Source organism: Triturus cristatus, chromosome 10, assembly GCF_964204655.1.
Source record: "Triturus cristatus chromosome 10, aTriCri1.1, whole genome shotgun sequence".
Taxonomy (NCBI): Eukaryota; Metazoa; Chordata; class Amphibia; order Caudata; family Salamandridae; genus Triturus; species Triturus cristatus.
In genome coordinates, this window is record NC_140593.1 from 1,089,889,296 (window position 1) to 1,089,907,293 (window position 17,998).

Sequence of the window (17,998 nt, forward strand, 5' to 3'; positions counted from 1 at the left end):
GTACATTTTGAAATCCATAAATATTAATACAGCAGCACATGGTATTTACAGTTGTTCTCTTTGAAGATGCACTTATGAATGTGTTCTGTGAAATCGTATTAGGCTGTGGAAATTTGTCATCTTACAAATGTATTTATCCTCAAAAGGATTATGAAAGTCAGTGACCACGATATCTGTTTGAGATAAGAGAAACACATTTCCAGTTTAGGCACCGCTACCTACTTTGACAGCAGACCTGTACCTATATGAAGCAGTGTGCTAGCCATCTCGTACTCGGAGGAGTTGCTGTGTACCGCGCAGTGTCATAAAATACTTCACGCAATACAGGTTCGCTTTTGATTCATTAACCAAATGTATGTTAATATTGTGCATACATAAAATGGCCTCTACCGAGATCAATTGACTTTTCTTCTAGACAAATTGTTCATTTTAATAATCGCCTCCAGGTATGCTTCATGCTGCTAAGTTTTGCAGCGTGAATCTTTCTGGATTCACTATGCTGTGCATTATTCCGCGATCTTGTGGTTGGGTCCGGATTCGTAGTCTTTTCTTTGTTTTTTTTTTTTTTTTTTTGTAGCCCAGGTGGGCGTCGACGTCCACCATTTGGTGCACCTCCCGTGACGTCGTCGTGCTTCCTGCGGAAGTCCCACCTTTGGGGCGCCATCTTCAGATTCTTTTTTCCGCCGTTGGGTCTGGATCGTCATCGGGAAGCTCCAGAAGTTCACTCGGAGGAAGAAGGAAGAAAAGCGAGTTTCATCGATAGAATCAAGAGAAGAGATCAGGAAAGAACAGATTTCGACAGGAACGCGAAGAAAGAAGACCAGCGAGCCTTTTTCTTCGACAACCTTGGAGAATGCACGCTCAGAGACCCTGAGCGAAATGGACAAGACGCCATTCAAGTTCTGCCCAAACTGCCACCACAAGTTCGCGCAGAAAGACCTGCATCCGGTCTGCAACCTCTGCCTACCGGTGGATCATCAGAGTATCGACTGCAACGCCTGCTCAGTCTTCGCGCCGAAGACACTCAGGGTGAGAGAGAGGCAGAGGAGAGCCAACGCCAACATGGAGGGCCAAGGAAAACCCCCGACACTCTACACGCTGGGCCTCGACACGGACGACGAGGACAACGTCGCCGAGGCAGCCGAAAACTTCACGGTCGTAGAGACCGACAAGAAGAAAGAAGACGAGGTAAGCGAATCGTCGAGCGCAAATCAAAAAACACCTCAAACACGAGGGTGACTCGAGAAAAACTGAGTCAAGGTCCACGAAGGGAGCCCCGGCGCCGAAAACTTCGACGTCCAAAGGGGGAACTTCGGACAAAAGGCCCAGCGGATCCTTACAAAAGGACTCCCTGGCGCAGAAAGACGCCGAAAGGCAAGGGTCGTCGAAATCATCCCATGAAACGGGCCGATCGACGCAGAAAGAACGTTCGACGTCGACGCAAGTTTCATCGAAAAGGCCCGCGGTCGACGCCGAAAGCATCTCCGAAATGGAGAAAAAGAAGAGGCGGCTCGAGGCCGAAATGGAGAACATCCTTCAAAGGAAGAAGGAGTTCGACGCCAGGATGAAGGAATTCAAGATTCCAACGGTTTCATCGGCGGACGTCGTCGAAGTCGAGGAGGAGTTCGACGCCGAAGGGCTGACAAGGGACCTCGAAGAGGAAGAGGAGCCCTATTATGAGGAAGAAGCCGAGGAAGAAGACCAACAATCGTTCTTCGATTCGGCGACATCTACCGGCAACGACGTCGAATGGCAAGATCTCGACACCGAAAACCCGGAGGAGGCCGTGGACACGTACCCCTCGAGGCCTTCGCCACCAGACGACATCGGGGTGTACAATATGGTGGTGAAGAGCGCAGCAATGGCCTTCGGCGTCAAGCTCGACGAGGAGAGGCCGAAAGCAGATTTTCTCGTCGAAACACTGCTCCCCATCCAGACTAGGAGCCAGTTACTCCCCATGCTACAAAGCGTGATGAACCAGGGGAGAGAAGCCTTCAAGGAGCCTGCCACCTGTCGGTCGATCACGCCCAGGACAGAGAAAAAGTATAAACACTCCTCCCTGGACCCACCTTACATCAAGGGGAGCGTCACCGCAGACTCCATCATTGCCTCCACGGCCAGGAGAAGGGCCAACGTGCCAGCAACCTCGGGCCCACCTCCAGATAAAGAGAGCAGGAGAATCGACCTCACAGGCAGAAAGGTCGAGAGGAACGCCGCAATGCACTGGCGCATGGCGAATTCAAATGCACTCCTAAATAGACACCAGTACCAACACTGGGATGAAATGGGGGAGCTAGTAAAGCACCTCCCCGAAGAATACCGCCAGAGAGCCTCTCACCTGGTAGATGAAGGCAAGAACATCGCCAACTCCTGTATAAAGACGGCGTTGGATGGGGCAGAGACTTCAGCAAGACTCATGGCCATAGGGGTCACAGAAAGGAGGCATGCATGGCTAAGAATCTCGGGATTCAAACCGGAAGTGCAGAACAACATCCTGGGCACTCCCTTCAACGGAGAGACACTGTTCGGAGCAACGGTGGACGAGAAGCTCACCCAGCTCAAGAAGGAGAACGAGACAGCGAGGTCCATGGGGGCCCTGCAGCTGAGGGGAATGAGACGAGGAAATCCCTCGAGGAGACCCTACGGTAGGGGTGGAAGCCAACAGGGGACGTCGCACCAGGCGTTCCAACAAGGTCAGCAGGGCGAAGGTCACGGACAAAGTCAGCAGAAGCAAAGCTGGCAATATCAACCTCGGGGCCAGTCCTTTCGAGGGAGAGGGAACGGACGTGGCCAAAGGAGGAGAGGGGGCGATCAGCCCTCCTCGAAGTGACTCAGCACGCAAGAAGACGCCCACCCTCGTCAGGCCCCCAAGGGTGAGGCGCAAAAAGGTGTCATCAGGGGGAAGAGAAGATCCAAGAGCCTACGAGCATACGTCACCGGTAGGCGGAAGGCTGAGGTTCTACCTTCAGGAGTGGCGGCGCATAACCAGACAAGTGGATACGGAACATCGTGCAGCACGGATACTGCGTAGAGTTGGAGAAAAGACCTCCAAACAGAAAGCCGAAGGGAAGACAGAGATCGGCCCAAGAACTGGCAATACTCAGAGAAGAAACACGGAAACTCCTGCAAAAGGGAGCCATAGAGACAGTGCCGTTCAGGGAACGCAACAAAGGGGTCTACTCAAACTACTTCGTGGTTCCGAAGGTAGACGGAGACCTCAGACCCATACTGGACCTCCGGTACCTAAACAAGTTCGTCAAGACACAAAGGTTCAAAATGACTTCACTGCAGGAGGTACTGCCACAGATAAGAGAAGGGGACTTCATGGTCACCGTGGACCTCAAGGATGCCTACCTTCACATCCCAATAAACAGAAGGCACAAGGGCCTCCTAAGATTCAACATCGAACAGGAACACTACCAGTTCACAACCCTGGCCTTCGGATTAAAATCAGCGCCAAGGGTCTTTACAAAATGCCTGTCGGCGGTAGCGGCACACCTACGAAAGCAGGGCATACACGTATACCCCTACTTGGACGACTGGCTGGTCAAGGCAAACTCACACGAGAAGTGCGAGAGGCACGCAAAACGCGTAACGGACACCCTCACAAATCTGGGATTTTCCATCCACTAGGGAAAATCATCGCTGGAACCGGAGCAGGTAAAGATTTTCCTGGGGGCACAGATCAACTCCCTCAAGAGTACAGTAGTGCCCAGCGACAGGAGGACAGATGCCCTACTGAAGGAGACGCAGCTCTACCAGAAGGGGCGAGCTCTGACAGTGAGGGCGGTGAGCAAGATGATGGGGATGATGGCGTCCTGTATCCAGCTGGTGCCGAATGTACGCCTGCACATGAGACCATTCCAGGAATGGCTGCAACAGCAATGGTCACAAGCAAACGGAAGTTGGGAGGATCTAGTGGTTGTTACGCACGCAGTGCAGGAGGAGATAACTTGGTGGAACAGAGACAACATAACAACAGGGAGAAGCCTGACACCACCAAGCCCAACAGTGACCATTACCACGGACGCATCGCAGATGGGATGGGGAGCGCACATGGACAACCTCAGAGTGAGGGGTCTATGGGCTCCGGCAGACGCGGTCCGCCACATCAACTACCTCGAGTTGAAAACAATACTGCTAGCCCTGAAGGCATTCCAGAGACACCTGTGCGGGCAGAGGGTGTTGGTGCAGACAGACAACACCACGGCGATGTTCTACATCAATAAACAAGGGGGGACACAGTCGTTTCCCCTCTCATCCCTAGCTCAGGAGATTTGGAGATGGGCCATACCTCTCAGGATAGATCTACTGGCAATTCACCTACCGGGGAAGGACAATGTGGAGGCAGACTGGCTAAGCAGGCAGACCTCAGCATCGCACGAGTGGGAGCTCAATGGCCAGGAAGCGGAGAAACTCTTCCGGAGATGGGGGACTCCCACAATAGACCTTTTTGCAACACGCCACAATGCAAAATGCCAAAGCTTCGCGTCCAGGCAACCAGATCAGCAATCCAAGGGAAATGCCCTATGGATAAGCTGGTCGAGGACATTTGCCTACGCCTTTCCACCGATACCCCTGTTGCACAGAGTGCTCGACAAGTGCAGAACCAGCAACATGACTCTGATCCTGGTGGCCCCACAGTGGGCGAGGCAGACATGGTTCTCACAGATTCAAGAAATGGCGCAAGGCAATCCGTACAGGTTCGAGCGAAGAAAAGACCTGCTCTCAATGCAAAACGGGGAGGTCCTGCACCCAGAGCCAGAGACCCTCAACCTAGCAGCATGGCTCCTGAAGACCTAGAGTTCGCACACCTAAGGTTACCTCAGAGCACTATGCGAGTGCTACGGGAGGCAAGGAAACCTACTACAAGAAAGTGCTACAGCGCAAAGTGGAAGAGATTCACGGTGTGGTGCAGGAAGAAGGGCCTGCACAACAGAATGACAAGAGACTCAACGGTGCTGAGGTACCTCACACACCTTCTAAAGAGTAACCTCTGCTCGAGCTCCCTAAGGGTGCACCTAGCAGCGATCGTTGCCTACACCAGAGGTGAGAAGGGTGGAAGTTTCTTCAGCTCGCAGGTGGTGAAGAGATTCATGGAGGGAGCCAAAAGAATGGCACCCCCGAAAAGGTTGCCGCCGCCGGCATGGAATTTAAACGTGGTTCTGACGGAGCTCATGAAGGCGCCGTTTGAACCCATTCACAAGGCCAATCTACAAATGTTGACGATGAAGACTGCCTTTCTAGTGGCCATAACCTCACTACGCAGAGTGAGCGAGCTTCAAGCACTAACGCTACAGGAGCCCTACATTCAAATTCACAAGGACAGGGTAGTCCTGAGGACGGACCCACACTTCATGCCCAAGGTAGTGTCGGCGTTTCACATGAATCAGAGTATACAGATACCGAGTTTCTTCCAAAACCCGACTACAAATGCAGAAAAGGCCCTGCACACCCTCGATGCCAGAAGAGCGGTGATGCACTACATTGAAAGAACCAAAGAACTCAGGAAGTCGAAGCAGCTGTTTGTGTCCTTTGCTACTAGCTTCATGGGTAGACCAGTGACCAAGGGCACCATCGCTAGATGGATTGCCCTCACTATCCAATTCTGTCACAAACAGGCGGGACAGGAGCTAACGGAGGGGCCACAAGCTCACTCCACAAGGAAGAAGGGGGCCACAGTTGCCTTCCTGGCAAACACGCCCATCCAAGACATTTGTCTCGCAGCAACTTGGGCATCTGTGCACACGTTCACAAAGCACTACTGCGTGGACATTCAAATGAATAAGGAAGCACAGGTCGGACAGAAGGTGCTACAACACATTTTCAACGACCAGCGATCATCTTCCACCCAGCCACCACAAAAATAGGAAAACCGCTACAAAATCTATGCACAGCATAGTGAATCCAGAAAGATTCACGCTGCAAAACGAAAAGTTTCTTACCTGTCGGTGTAGTTTTGCAGCTTGAAGATCTTTCTGGATTCACTAGCGAACCCACCCACCTCCGCCAGGAAGATGAGGCTGGAGGAAGAGGGGGTGAAATGGATAGGATCAAAAAAGGTGGATACGTACAGAAATATGGACAAAAGGATTAATCAATCGCCTAGGGTTAAAAAAAAAAAAAAAAAAACAGGGAAAAAAGAACCCGAAGATGGCGCCCCAAAGGTGGGACTTCCGCAGGAAGCACGACGACGTCACGGGAGGTGCACCAAATGGTGGACGTCGACGCCCACCTGGGCTACAAAAAAAAAAAAAAAAACAAAGAAAAGACTACGAATCCGGACCCAACCACAAGATCGCGGAATAATGCACAGCATAGTGAATCCAGAAAGATCTTCAAGCTGCAAAACTACACCGACAGGTAAGAAACTTTTCGTTACCCCACTTGCCTGAAATCAGCAAGTTTCTTTTCATGCACGTACATAGTGAAAGATTTGAGGTGCTCTCATATGCTAGCCTTGGAGTTAGTCTCTTCAATATTGACTTTGGAAGCAACAAGTCTGCTCTGCTCCTAGTCACGAATCCATTATTGTATAACACCGCTAGGCCTTCTTTTATTGGCAAAGAAACCTAGAATAGTATAGACTGTTGATGCATCAATACAAAAGCAATAATTTAGTGCCGTGGTTCCAACCTGTGGTCCGGGGTCCCCTGGCGGTCCGCAGAGCCTCCACAAGGTGTCCGCGACTCCTGAAAATTAAAGATTAACAGATTAATAAAGTGTATATAAAGAAGCTTAATTTACAGCTGAAAACTTTTAAATGTACTATAAATGTGAAGAAATTTAAAATTGGAGGCTAAGAATTAAATTAGTATCCTCAGATTGATTTATGGAAGCAGTGCAGGTCCATTATAGTATGTGTGATTTCAAATTAGAAAAGCGCCAACCTTTCTATTAAAAGTTTTTTTTTTAAAGCAATTTTTAATTTGGGTTTGCGAAATGTCATTTGTGTATTTGTTTGAATGCTTTTTCAGCATTTTTATTTATTGTTTTGCGGTTCAAATCCTTGACTCTTAGGCCGATGGTCCCTGGATTTCAATAATGATTCTAATGATTTAGTGGGTGTCCCCGAGTTCCAGTAATTAAGTGGAAGGGTCCCCAGAAGTCAAAAGGTTGAGAACCGCTGATTAAGTGTCCGTTGGCCACAAGCTGTTGGTTGGTTTAATGTATCCCTCGTTTATAAGTACCTTGGAGGTAAACCTAGGTCTGTGGCGGTCAGGAAGAGCGTGGTATTGTAGCTTATGTGTACGAAGTTGAAGAACATACTATATGTAGAAAGAGTCGTGACAGCATTTGACCTCCTCGACACACTATCTGTTGGCTCCATTAGAAGGCAAAATCCAAAATCTTTAGTGGAACTCAGAAATTAGGAAGTCTTTGGCAGATCTTAGGAAATGAGTGGAAGCATTGCCTTCAGTGTCAGCTGTGCGAAATTGCAGCACCAGCAGAGACCTAGTTAAGAGCTTTGCTGGTTATTAATTTCGTTTTTAACCACATCAACCTTGTGCTAAATAACAAAGCGAGCAGCAGAGTATTCTTTGGGGATAGGCATGCCCTTGCATGCTAAGAAAAATTATAAGCAAGACACTTGTGGGAATTGCATGTTTTTGTTGTATCTTAGGTTTATTTCTAGAGCCCAACATATGCACTTTTGTAGATTAAATTTAAGGAGATATGGTGCTTGTCTAAACTCATGGGTTGGTGTAATTCAGAAGTTTCTTTTTATCGGTTATCATTTATTAAGCATCCAGAAACTGAGTCATTTTCAAAGGTAATGTGAAACAAAACTACACATTTAGTCACTGGGTGCTTAGGCTGGAATCATAGCGATATTCCACATTTCTGTCTCCTGTTTATATCCTGGTTATAGAATCACATCAAATTCACATTCTTCTAGATTCTTTGGTATTTATTTGTTTCAGTTTATTTTAAAATACTGAAAGGTATCAACACCAGGTGTCATGATTGATCGGGAAAGAATTGTTTTGAGTTTTCCCTGAGAGTGTCTCAGAAAATGGGCCATATTTAAAGACCAATCTTTTTTACAGTCCCTATGCATGCGTGGTAAATTGGCTACGTTGTAAACTGTTTCAAGAAAGGTTCACTGAAGTCTGAATATTAAAAAGAGCCTTGAAATCAACACGCTGGTGCACCTGCAACATGCAAAACTACTTCTTGTGTGGAGACATATGGTCCCTGTGGCTTAGATGGTGTATCTTGCAAGTCGCAACCAGTGAAGTTGTTGCTTATAAGTGCAGGATGATGCAAGTGGGTAATGTTGTTGTAGCCATATTCACAACATTTGCTGGTATAAGCTGTGATGACATAACTTTGTGTGCAGGTGCGAAAGAGCTTTCAAGGCTCAGGTGTGATCCTTTTTTGGTTTCACCCCATCCTACAGAACCGGATGGTAGATAATTATCTGAGGATTCTTTCTTCACTATTGGCATTGTGGCAAGGCATGGGCCGCAATCAGCTGTACTCTAGGCCTTATGCTCCACTGGAGCACGTTTTTCTATCTGCATATTTCTGGCCCTTGAGGCATTGAGTTTTATTGTATCCTGTGACATGTATATATCCATGGCAATGCAGATTTCTTTGAGAGCTAGGATATAGGTAGTTTGGTATATTCTGCTTAATAGTAGAGTACTTAAAATGATCAATAGGTCTGTAAGGGGGGATATCAAATGGTAATAAGTTACAAAGTGAGGCAATTACTTTCCCAGTTTAGAAGTGAACTGCACATTCTGAATCAGTTCGAAACCACCTTTTCAGGTGTAGAGTCCTACTTCAGATACCAGTGTTTTCTTGGTACATAGTTGGGATGTTGTGGCGGACAATATAAACGCTGATGGAAGAACCGGTAAAATCAAATACGGTAGAGGTGACACTGCTTAACTTGATCAGTAGAGACTGAAGATAATCAGGGACTGGAGCCCGCAGCGGGCGAAAGCAAGCTTCCCTCATGTATTCTTGGGACTTTCAATGTAGCTCTGGAGCTGCTCAGTTGCTGCTTCTCCAACTCTTTGCCCAGTTTAGAAACGTGCCTCCATGTTGACACCCAGTTGCTCATCCTTTTGAATACTGTGTCCAGGTTCATTTCATTTGTAGGCGGTTTTACGTTAAGAGTCCTATACTAGGTCAATGACTCCAAATTGCAATCAAGCCAACCTTGAGGCGTTCAAATATAACTTCATTTAAGATCCTTCGACAGTTATCACCTGAAATCAACCTAATATATACTATTAGTCTTACCTTTGCATCTTCATGGTTTTATTTGCTAAGAATTATTTTTTTCATAGATGTTCTCCTTTCTTATCCCAATCTTAATATGTCTTGTACAATAATAAAATGCCCATGTTGTTGGTCTTATGCTAAACCCTTTATATAGCTGTAAAGTTGAAGCATTGGCTTGTGCTCATCCAGATCTTTTGTACATATAAAGTTTGTAGAAATGTTGTTTTTACTTCAGCCATCTTTGTTTTTGCTAGAGCCACAAATGGGATGTGGGGCATTCAAGAATATATTTTGGGTAGTAGACAAAGGGTAATTTAGTTCTTGTTTAACTAGAGTTCAGGAACTGTTTATCAGACTAACATAATTGTCAATGGCATGCAGGCTTCTTAAACCAATGTCACTATAAAGATCTTAGTCTTTCTGGCCAGCCCGCATTATAATTGCAGTTGAAGAAACCATCTGTACTCTAAAACCTCTTACCACCTCAGGGAACTTAGTCTGATGTCACTTCCAGGCGAGTGGCTAACATGCATTTCTTTCATGTAGCCAGATTTTTATTTTTTTAAACTATCTTGGGGTCCACATCTGTATAATGTTGGAGTGTACAAGTGGGTTTTGTCTCGCCACTCTAACCTGTTAATGTTTGAAACGGAGTGATGGTAGTCTGCACTGCTTCAATTTGATGTGGGCATACTATTTTTATCTCAGGACCAAATATGTTGTGATCTCTGCTGTTGAGTGAGCTGAACGGTGAAGTTCATATGACATGTTGGGCCTGTACTCACCACTTTTTGTTCCCAAATTGCAATTGATCTGAAAACAAAAGCATTTAAAATTCAAGTCAGTTTGAGTTTAAATTGGCATGATTTTACACAAACCCAGACTATTGAAGCATGTTAGGTCTTATTTGGTCAAATAAAGACTGACTTTGTTCTAGCTGCCTATTAATTGCCTCTATTTTTCTTAAGGTAACATAATGGTCAACCAGATCCTTTTGACTCCCAATACCATAATTGTAGTCTCGCTTGTTTGGCATATTTATTTATAATGCTTCTCCGCAATCTGTTGGCCTATACTCTTTGAATTTTACAACCCATTACTATTTTAGGTTGGGCTCCATCTTAACCAATAAACTTTACAAGTTCTGTGATATGGTGAACATGTTTAAATTCCTATATTTTTCAATTGCTGTAGTAATCAAAGCTGATATTGTTACCGGAGTGCAGCACAGTTCAGTGTAAATGTATTCATTTCGTTTCAATCCACTTTTAGATCATTTGTTTCTCAAGTGAAATGGTTGATATTTATTCAGCATGTTATAGCCTCGAAGGAAATGAATGCATGGAATACATTTGTGGAGTTTTGTTGACTGTTGCTACGCGTTTTTAAGTGAAAATAGGCACACTGATATTTTTTTATTTTTTGTCTTTAGGCAGATTTCCTTTTGTTGCCTGTTTCAATCTAGCTGTTAGAACTAAATGTAGAGGGGTCCCTGATTTAGCTACAGATATCACCATCATCCTCGATTGTTGGTGGGGAAACTTGGATGGGAAGGGGCAGGCTTGCTTTATGAAAATTGAAAATATTTGACATTGGCATTTGTTTTGCGCGGCATTGAATACAAAACCCTTTATTTTGATTATTTAACATGAATGTATTTTTTCTTTTTAGCTTGTCAGTATTGGCTCCTCCTACAACTATGGAAATGAAGACCAGGCAGAGTTTCTGTGTGTTGTCTCAAAGGAGTTACATAATACACCCTATGGCACAACTAGTGAACCGAGTGAAAAGGCAAAGGTATGTTGATTGAACGGTCATATATTTGGGACGGTAGATAATGAAATATATAAAACACTTTATTTAATCAGCAAATAACTTGTGCATGCATGTAAATTAGGAATTAATTGTGAATTGATTCTGATTTCCAGGATATCCGCTCTAGAGTTAAACATTAAATTTAGTTGGCAGTTATTTGTACAGTCACTGATTTTGCTGAAAATCTTCCTTGGTCCAGTCCTCCAGACCAAAGTTGGAGACCCCCGATGTAGATCTTCAATCTGCTTTGTAATCCGTGTTAAATACCTAAAATTCAGAAAGGGATACAGAGTTGTGTGTGTAAAGCAGAATATAAACTACAAACTGAAGCATTCTTATCCAAGACTGAACAGTGTTTTTTTTTATCTAGAAAATAGCACAATATATTTGCAGTCTGATTCTTTAACCGCTATTTTTCTAATAAACACTTATTAAGAAGGGGTAATCATAAAAACCTAGAATGCAGCTGCCTCCTCCCAAAGAAAAGCATACTCTGAGTGCAACTTCACTATTTTACACCGGTTTTATTTTCACCTCTGGGGCACCAAACGGTTATCTTGAAAGACCGTTTTTAGGTCGCAGCCTACCAGACAGCACAGCTGTGTGGTATGTGAAAGACATCTTGGAGTTTTAGAAATTTGACCTGGAAATGCATTCTGCCTGTTGCTTGCCATTGGCTTTGTGGTTTGTAACTCACATGTTTGAGGCATGTGTGCTTTAGATACACATGCTTTGCATACTCCTGCAATCTAATGTTGGGTCTGGATGTTTGCAAGTTGTTGTTCTTCGAAAAAAAGTCTTTCCAGTCACAAGGTCTGGGGTCAACAAATCCCTCATTTTTGATAGAAAACTTCATGGGCGGTCTTCGGGCCTGAACGTGTTGGTTCGATCTTCTGTCGATGGAACGGACTCCGTTTAAATTCTATCCTCTGTGCCATGCTAAGTATCCTCGCACAGACTCACATAAAGGGGGTAACTTGTGCTCTTCTTCGGAGCACAAGGAGCATGACTGCGATGCTTGTAAATCGTTTCGGTCCAAAAAGACACTTCGCGGTCGACTGGCTCGACATCTTGACATGAAATGTCAGAATATCAACACACTCCGATATTTTCGGTGAAGAGTCCGAACATGAAGACATCAACGCTACTGAAGAAGAGGTCATCTCTGTTGCAGAGTCTGATTCAGAACTCGAGATAGACATGGATTCTGAAGACGTGCCACCGGACAGGGTGTCGCGAGTACCGATGACCCCTTGCCACTTAAGCCAATACCCAAATCTCATAAGTCTTTGGCACCTCTGCTTTCTGGCCAAAGTCGGCACCAAGACAATATGTTCGAGGCATATGAGCTGTAGATCTCACACTTAACATTAGATTGCTATCTGGTGTTGGGCTTGGATGCTTGCACCTTGTTGTTGTCTTGGAAGAAGTCTTTGTAGTCACGAGATAGTTGACTCTTCCCTTGGACGATAGTGCGCATGGGCATCGGCTCCATCCTCATTGTTTTTTTTCCGCCATTGGGTTCGGATGCAATTTTTGCGCACCGGTTCGAAACTTTGGTTTTCAAACTTTTCGACATGCAAAACTTTAACAAACTTTTCAAATTGACTAGACGCATCGAAATCTCGACGCGCCTTTCATCAGTTCGATTCCAGTTTACGCGGGCCGCTGGGCCTATCGATGCCGTAAGGCCTACGGCTCATGGAAAGGACGCCTTTCAAAAAATGCCCCCAATGTGGAGCCAAATTTCCACACAGTGACCATCACAAGGTCTGTAACCTGTGCCTCTTGCCAGATCACGAGTCCAGCTGCCCAGCCTGCGCCTCCTTTTGATCAAAGAAGACCATTCGAGATCGTCTAGCTCGACGACACGTCATGGCATAGAGACCAGCTCCGGAACCGGTGGACATCTTCGAAGGCCCAGATGTCCCAGAAGAAGATTCCGAAGATCTCCAAATCGTATCAGAGGCAGAAGACTCAGACGACCCCATCACTCCTGGGCAACGAGTGAGTACTACTGCCCCTACCCCAACCCCTACACCGAAGCAGAAGGCACCGGTCAAGACTTCGCCTGTTGGCCCCAGTCGCGACCGAAAACACACTTCAGAAGCCCCACCTCCGGGCCCGCTCCGAAGAAAAAAGACAAGCCTTCCGGTAGCTCGGGACAGAACAAACTGCATGTACTAGTCCCACTGGCACCTTCGGCACTGAAGCCAAAAGAACACTCTGCTCTGAAATCGGCTCCGATTCCTTCCGCTTCCAAAGACAAACCTGCCTCGACTACATCGAAACCCGTGGATAAGCCGGCGTCAAACACCTCTAAATTTAAAAATCATGTCACGGTTCCTAAACCAAACCCTTTGGAACCAAAAACCAAGCCTAAGGATTCCACCACGCCTCCTAAGGCCAAAGAGCACAAGACTCAAACAGCCCTGCTCGGACTCGAAATAATCGACACCGAAACCGGTTATCGAGGAGGAGGAACTTTTTCATCCGGATTCTGTTGATCCTGAACAGAAATATCTATATCAACCCTAAAACAGGACATGTCACAGCTGTGCCATGCAAGAAGAGGAAATTGGACACAGCACCAACTCCTCCAGTGCCTGTGAAGGACTGTGCCACATCACCTATCCCTCCTTCTCCTGTGCTCCCATCTAACACCCCTCCTCTCCCCAAATCTGTTACACCGCCTCAGCCTGTAACTTTTCCACCACATACACCACATCCAGATGATTATGATAATGACCTAGGGGTGGGTTGTGACCCTAATGGCCCGTTCATAGATCCATTGACCCACCACAAGACGATTGGGATTACAATGATCCAATAGATCCCCCCCCAGACCTCCCAAGTCCCCAACCCAACAAAACCATCTCCTCCAGATGATAATATTGGGTTTGGACAACTCATCCATAGGGCTGCTGTATTTCTTGGGGTACACATGCACTCAGACACACCAGAAGAGGATTTTCTTCTAGACACATTTGAACAGTCCCAGAAGACTGTACAGATATTACCAATGATTAAGGGGGCATTAAGTATGCTCCCGACATATTTAAAGATCCTGTACGGGCCAGGATTCTTAATCCCAAGATCGATAAATATAGACCTGCACCTGACGAACCTGCATACATCAAAGGTCAGCTGCCTCTAGATTCATTAGTAGTGTCCAATGCTAGAAAGCAAGCTAATTCACAAACCTCAGGGGACGCACCGCCCCCTGATAAAGAATCTAAATTATTAGGTGCATCGGGCAAGAGGGCAGCTGCGCAGGCGGCCAATCACTGGCGCATAGGCAACACTCAAGCACTGCTGGCTAGAAAGAACAGGGCCCATTATGACCAGCTGGAAACCTTATTACAGCATTTGCCTGACCAGTGTAAGACTCAAGCAAATGACCTAATCCAAGAGGGAAAACTAATCACCAACGCATCAATTAAATGTGCCCTTGATGCAGCGGACACTGCCGCTAGGTCTGTCAATACCAGTATATTGCTCAGAAGACATGCTTGGCTGCGCATTTCAGGCTTCAAGCAAGAGGTCCATACAACCATTCTAAATCAGCCGTTCAATCAAAACCAACATTTTGGGCCGGCTGTAGACACTGCCCTTGAAAAAATGAAAAGATACAGAGACTGCCAAGTCCATGGGAGCGTCGCAGTCTCTGCAAACGCGTGGCTCCTTTCGTCGCTCCTTTTATAGAGGAGCCTCCAAGAACGTGGACACAGATAGCTCATCTTCCTTTAAAAACACCACCAAACATCCCCTAATAGAGGATATTTCAGAGGAGGTTACAGAGGGAACAGTAAAGGGAGAGGCAGAGGTAACACTCGTACCTCCCCTGCTGCTAAACAGTGACTTTCCTCCACTCCCCCCAGACCATTCCACTCCGGTCGGAGGAAGATTAACACAGTTCCTACCTGTCTGGAACTCCATCGCAACGGTCAGGTGGGTAAGACCAATTATCCCATTTGGTTACTGCCTACAACCTACAGCTACCCCCTCCCTCACCCCCCCCCCCCCAACATACCACCCAGACAGCGTCCAATGTCCACAGACCTTCTTACACTTTTGAAGCAAGAGGTTCTCTCGCTGCTTCAAAAGCACGCATAGAGCCAGTCCCCTTACTACACCAGGGAACAGGGGTTTACTCCCTGTATTTCCTAATCCCCATAAAGGACGGGACCCTACGACCAATTCTCTACCTCAGACCCCCAATCAGTACATACACTCGGATAATTTTCACATGATCACTCCAACAGGTGCTTCCCCTACTACAACAAGGAGACTTCCTTGCCACACTAGATCTCAAGGACTCCTACTTCCACATTTCCATACATCCTGCTCACAGGAAGTATCTAAGGTTCGTACTGGACGGATAACATTATCAGTTCAAAGTCCTTCCATTCGGGGTCACCACTGCTCCAAGAGTGTTCACCAAGTGCCTTGCAGTAGTAGTAGTAGCAGCACACCTACGAAGACAACCGATCCAGGTCTTCCCGTATCTGGACGACTGGCTAATAAAAGCCAGATCATCAAACCGGTGTATCCAACACACTCCTCAAACCATCCAAACACTACACAACTTGGGGTTCACAATCGACTATACCAAGTCGCACCTCCAGCCCTCATGTACATCAATACCTGGGGGCCACAATAAATACTTCCACAGCTCTAGCGTAGCCTAGCCAGTATACAAGCTCTCATCACCAAATTTCAAATCCAACACTCTCTCCCAGCCAGAGTATTCATGCGACTCATAGGCATGATGGCATCTTGCATTTTCATTGTACCTCCCGCAAGATTTCAAATGCGTCCCTTACAGTAATGTCTAGCACATCAATGGAATCCGGCTCAGGGACAACTTACAGATCTGGTGTTGGTGGACAGCCGCACACATCGCTCTCTGCAGTGGTGGAACACACAACTTGTTCAAAGGGCGGCCGTTCCTCGAGCCTGCTCCACAGATAGTACTAACAGACGCATCACTCACAGGGTGGGGAGCCCATCTCTTAGCTCACACAACACAGGGCAAATGGACTACTCAACAAAAAGTGCTCCACAGCCATCATCTGGAACTGCTAGCAATATTCCTAGCACTGAAATCATTCCAACTCCATGTACAAAATAAAGACGTCCTGATCTGAACGGACAACGTGACTGCCATGTATTACATACAAAAACAGGGAGGAACACATTTTCTACAACTGTCCCAGCTTGCACAGAACATTTGTAGATGGGCCATCCCACAAAACATATACCTCCTCGCGGAACACCTTCCAAGAGTTCACAATCACATTGCGGATCTGTTAAGTCGACAGACACAACAGATTCCCGATTGGGAACTTCATCCACAAGTTCTTCTACCTTTTTTCCAGATGTGGGGCCAAACAAACATAGATCTATTTGCCACACACAAACGCAAAATGCCCAACCTTCGCCGCCAGGTTACCACACCCACTGTCCAAGGGCAATGCGATATGAATGAACTGGTCAGGCAGAATTGCGTATGCTTTTCCGCCACTCCCACTGATTCGGCTAGTGGTACGCAAGCTCGGACAACGGTCTCTAAAAATGATCCTAGTGGCTCCCACATGGGCACGCCAACCGTGGTTCACAACACTATTGGAACTCTCACTAGTCCCACACCAAAAACTACTTCTCTCCCCATCCCTACTAACGCAGAACCATGGAGAGATAAGGCACCCCGATCCAACTCAACTGAATCTTGCGATCTGGCTCCTGAAGTTGTACAGTTCGGTTACCTTAACCTTCCACCGGACTGTATGAACATCATTAAAGAGGCCAGACGCCCTACCACCAGAGCTTACTACGCAGCAAAGTGGAAAAGATTCGCCATTTACTGAACTAACAATCATATAAATCCACTGGATGCGTCCATCCAGAACATCATTTGCTACTTACTAAATTTGCAAAGATGTTATTTGGCATACTCATCCATACGGTCTACATCTAGCAGCACTTGCCGCTTACTTACAAAACAGACACCACTTGTCACTTTTTAGGGTCCCAGCAATTAAATCCTTTATGGAAGGCCTTAAACGAATCATACCTCCCAGATTACCACTCTCTCCAGTGTGGAATCTCCACATTGTGCTTTCTAGGCTCATGGGACCTCCATTTGAACCTTTGCATAAATGTGAACTTCAGTTCCTCACATGAAAAGTAGCTTTCCTTATTGCAGTCATCTCTCAGGAGGGTAAGGGAGATCCAGGCTTTGACCATACAAGGGCCATTTTTACAAATACATCTTAAAGTGGTTCTTAGAACAAACCCAAAATTCCTGCCTAAAGTAATTTCTGCATTTCATCTTAATCTGTGGAGCTACCGTGTTTTTTCAAAATCCCGACTCCGTAGCAGAGAGCTCTCCACACATTAGATGTCAAAAGAGCTCTACTCTATTACATTGACAGGACTAAATCCTTTTGCAAAACAATTGTTTGTCGCTTTCTCTCCACCGCATAAGGGTAATCCCCATCTCAAAAGCTGGGATTGCAAGATGGATCGTTAAATGTATCCAAATATGCTACCAAAAAGCCAAGCGCACATTACCAATTCCCCCTAGAGCGCATTCTTAGGGAACATTCCCCTAGAAGACATTTGTAAGGCAGTGACATGGTCTACAACACACACCTTCACTAAACACTATTGTGTTGACGTGCAAACCAAGCAACAAGCTTCTGTAGGCCAAGCTGTTCTTAAAACACTTTTTCAAACTACTGCAACAGATACAGGTGACCACCGCTAGGGGAGATACTGCTGCACAGTCTATGCCAAGTGTGAGATCTGCAGCTCCTATGCCTCGAACGGAAAATGCTACTTACCAGTATGCATCTGTTCTTGACATGTAATGTGGCAGATCCTCACACGCCCATCCACCTCCCCGGGACCTGTATATGTTCCAGTACTATCTAACTTA

The 17,998-nt window shown here is 46.2% G+C and overlaps 1 protein-coding gene across 4 annotated transcripts in view; it reads left to right on the top strand.

Annotated features, from left to right (window-relative positions):
- Positions 1 to 17,998, top strand: part of KCTD5 (potassium channel tetramerization domain containing 5) — a 370,201-nt gene that overhangs the window by 259,350 nt on the left and 92,853 nt on the right. For all 4 annotated transcript variants that reach the window (XM_085629273.1, XM_085629275.1, XM_085629272.1 and 1 more), the window contains one exon: positions 10,912 to 11,037. In XM_085629273.1, the coding sequence (XP_085485399.1) occupies positions 10,912 to 11,037 (126 nt within the window). The remainder of the gene's footprint in view (positions 1 to 10,911; positions 11,038 to 17,998) is intronic.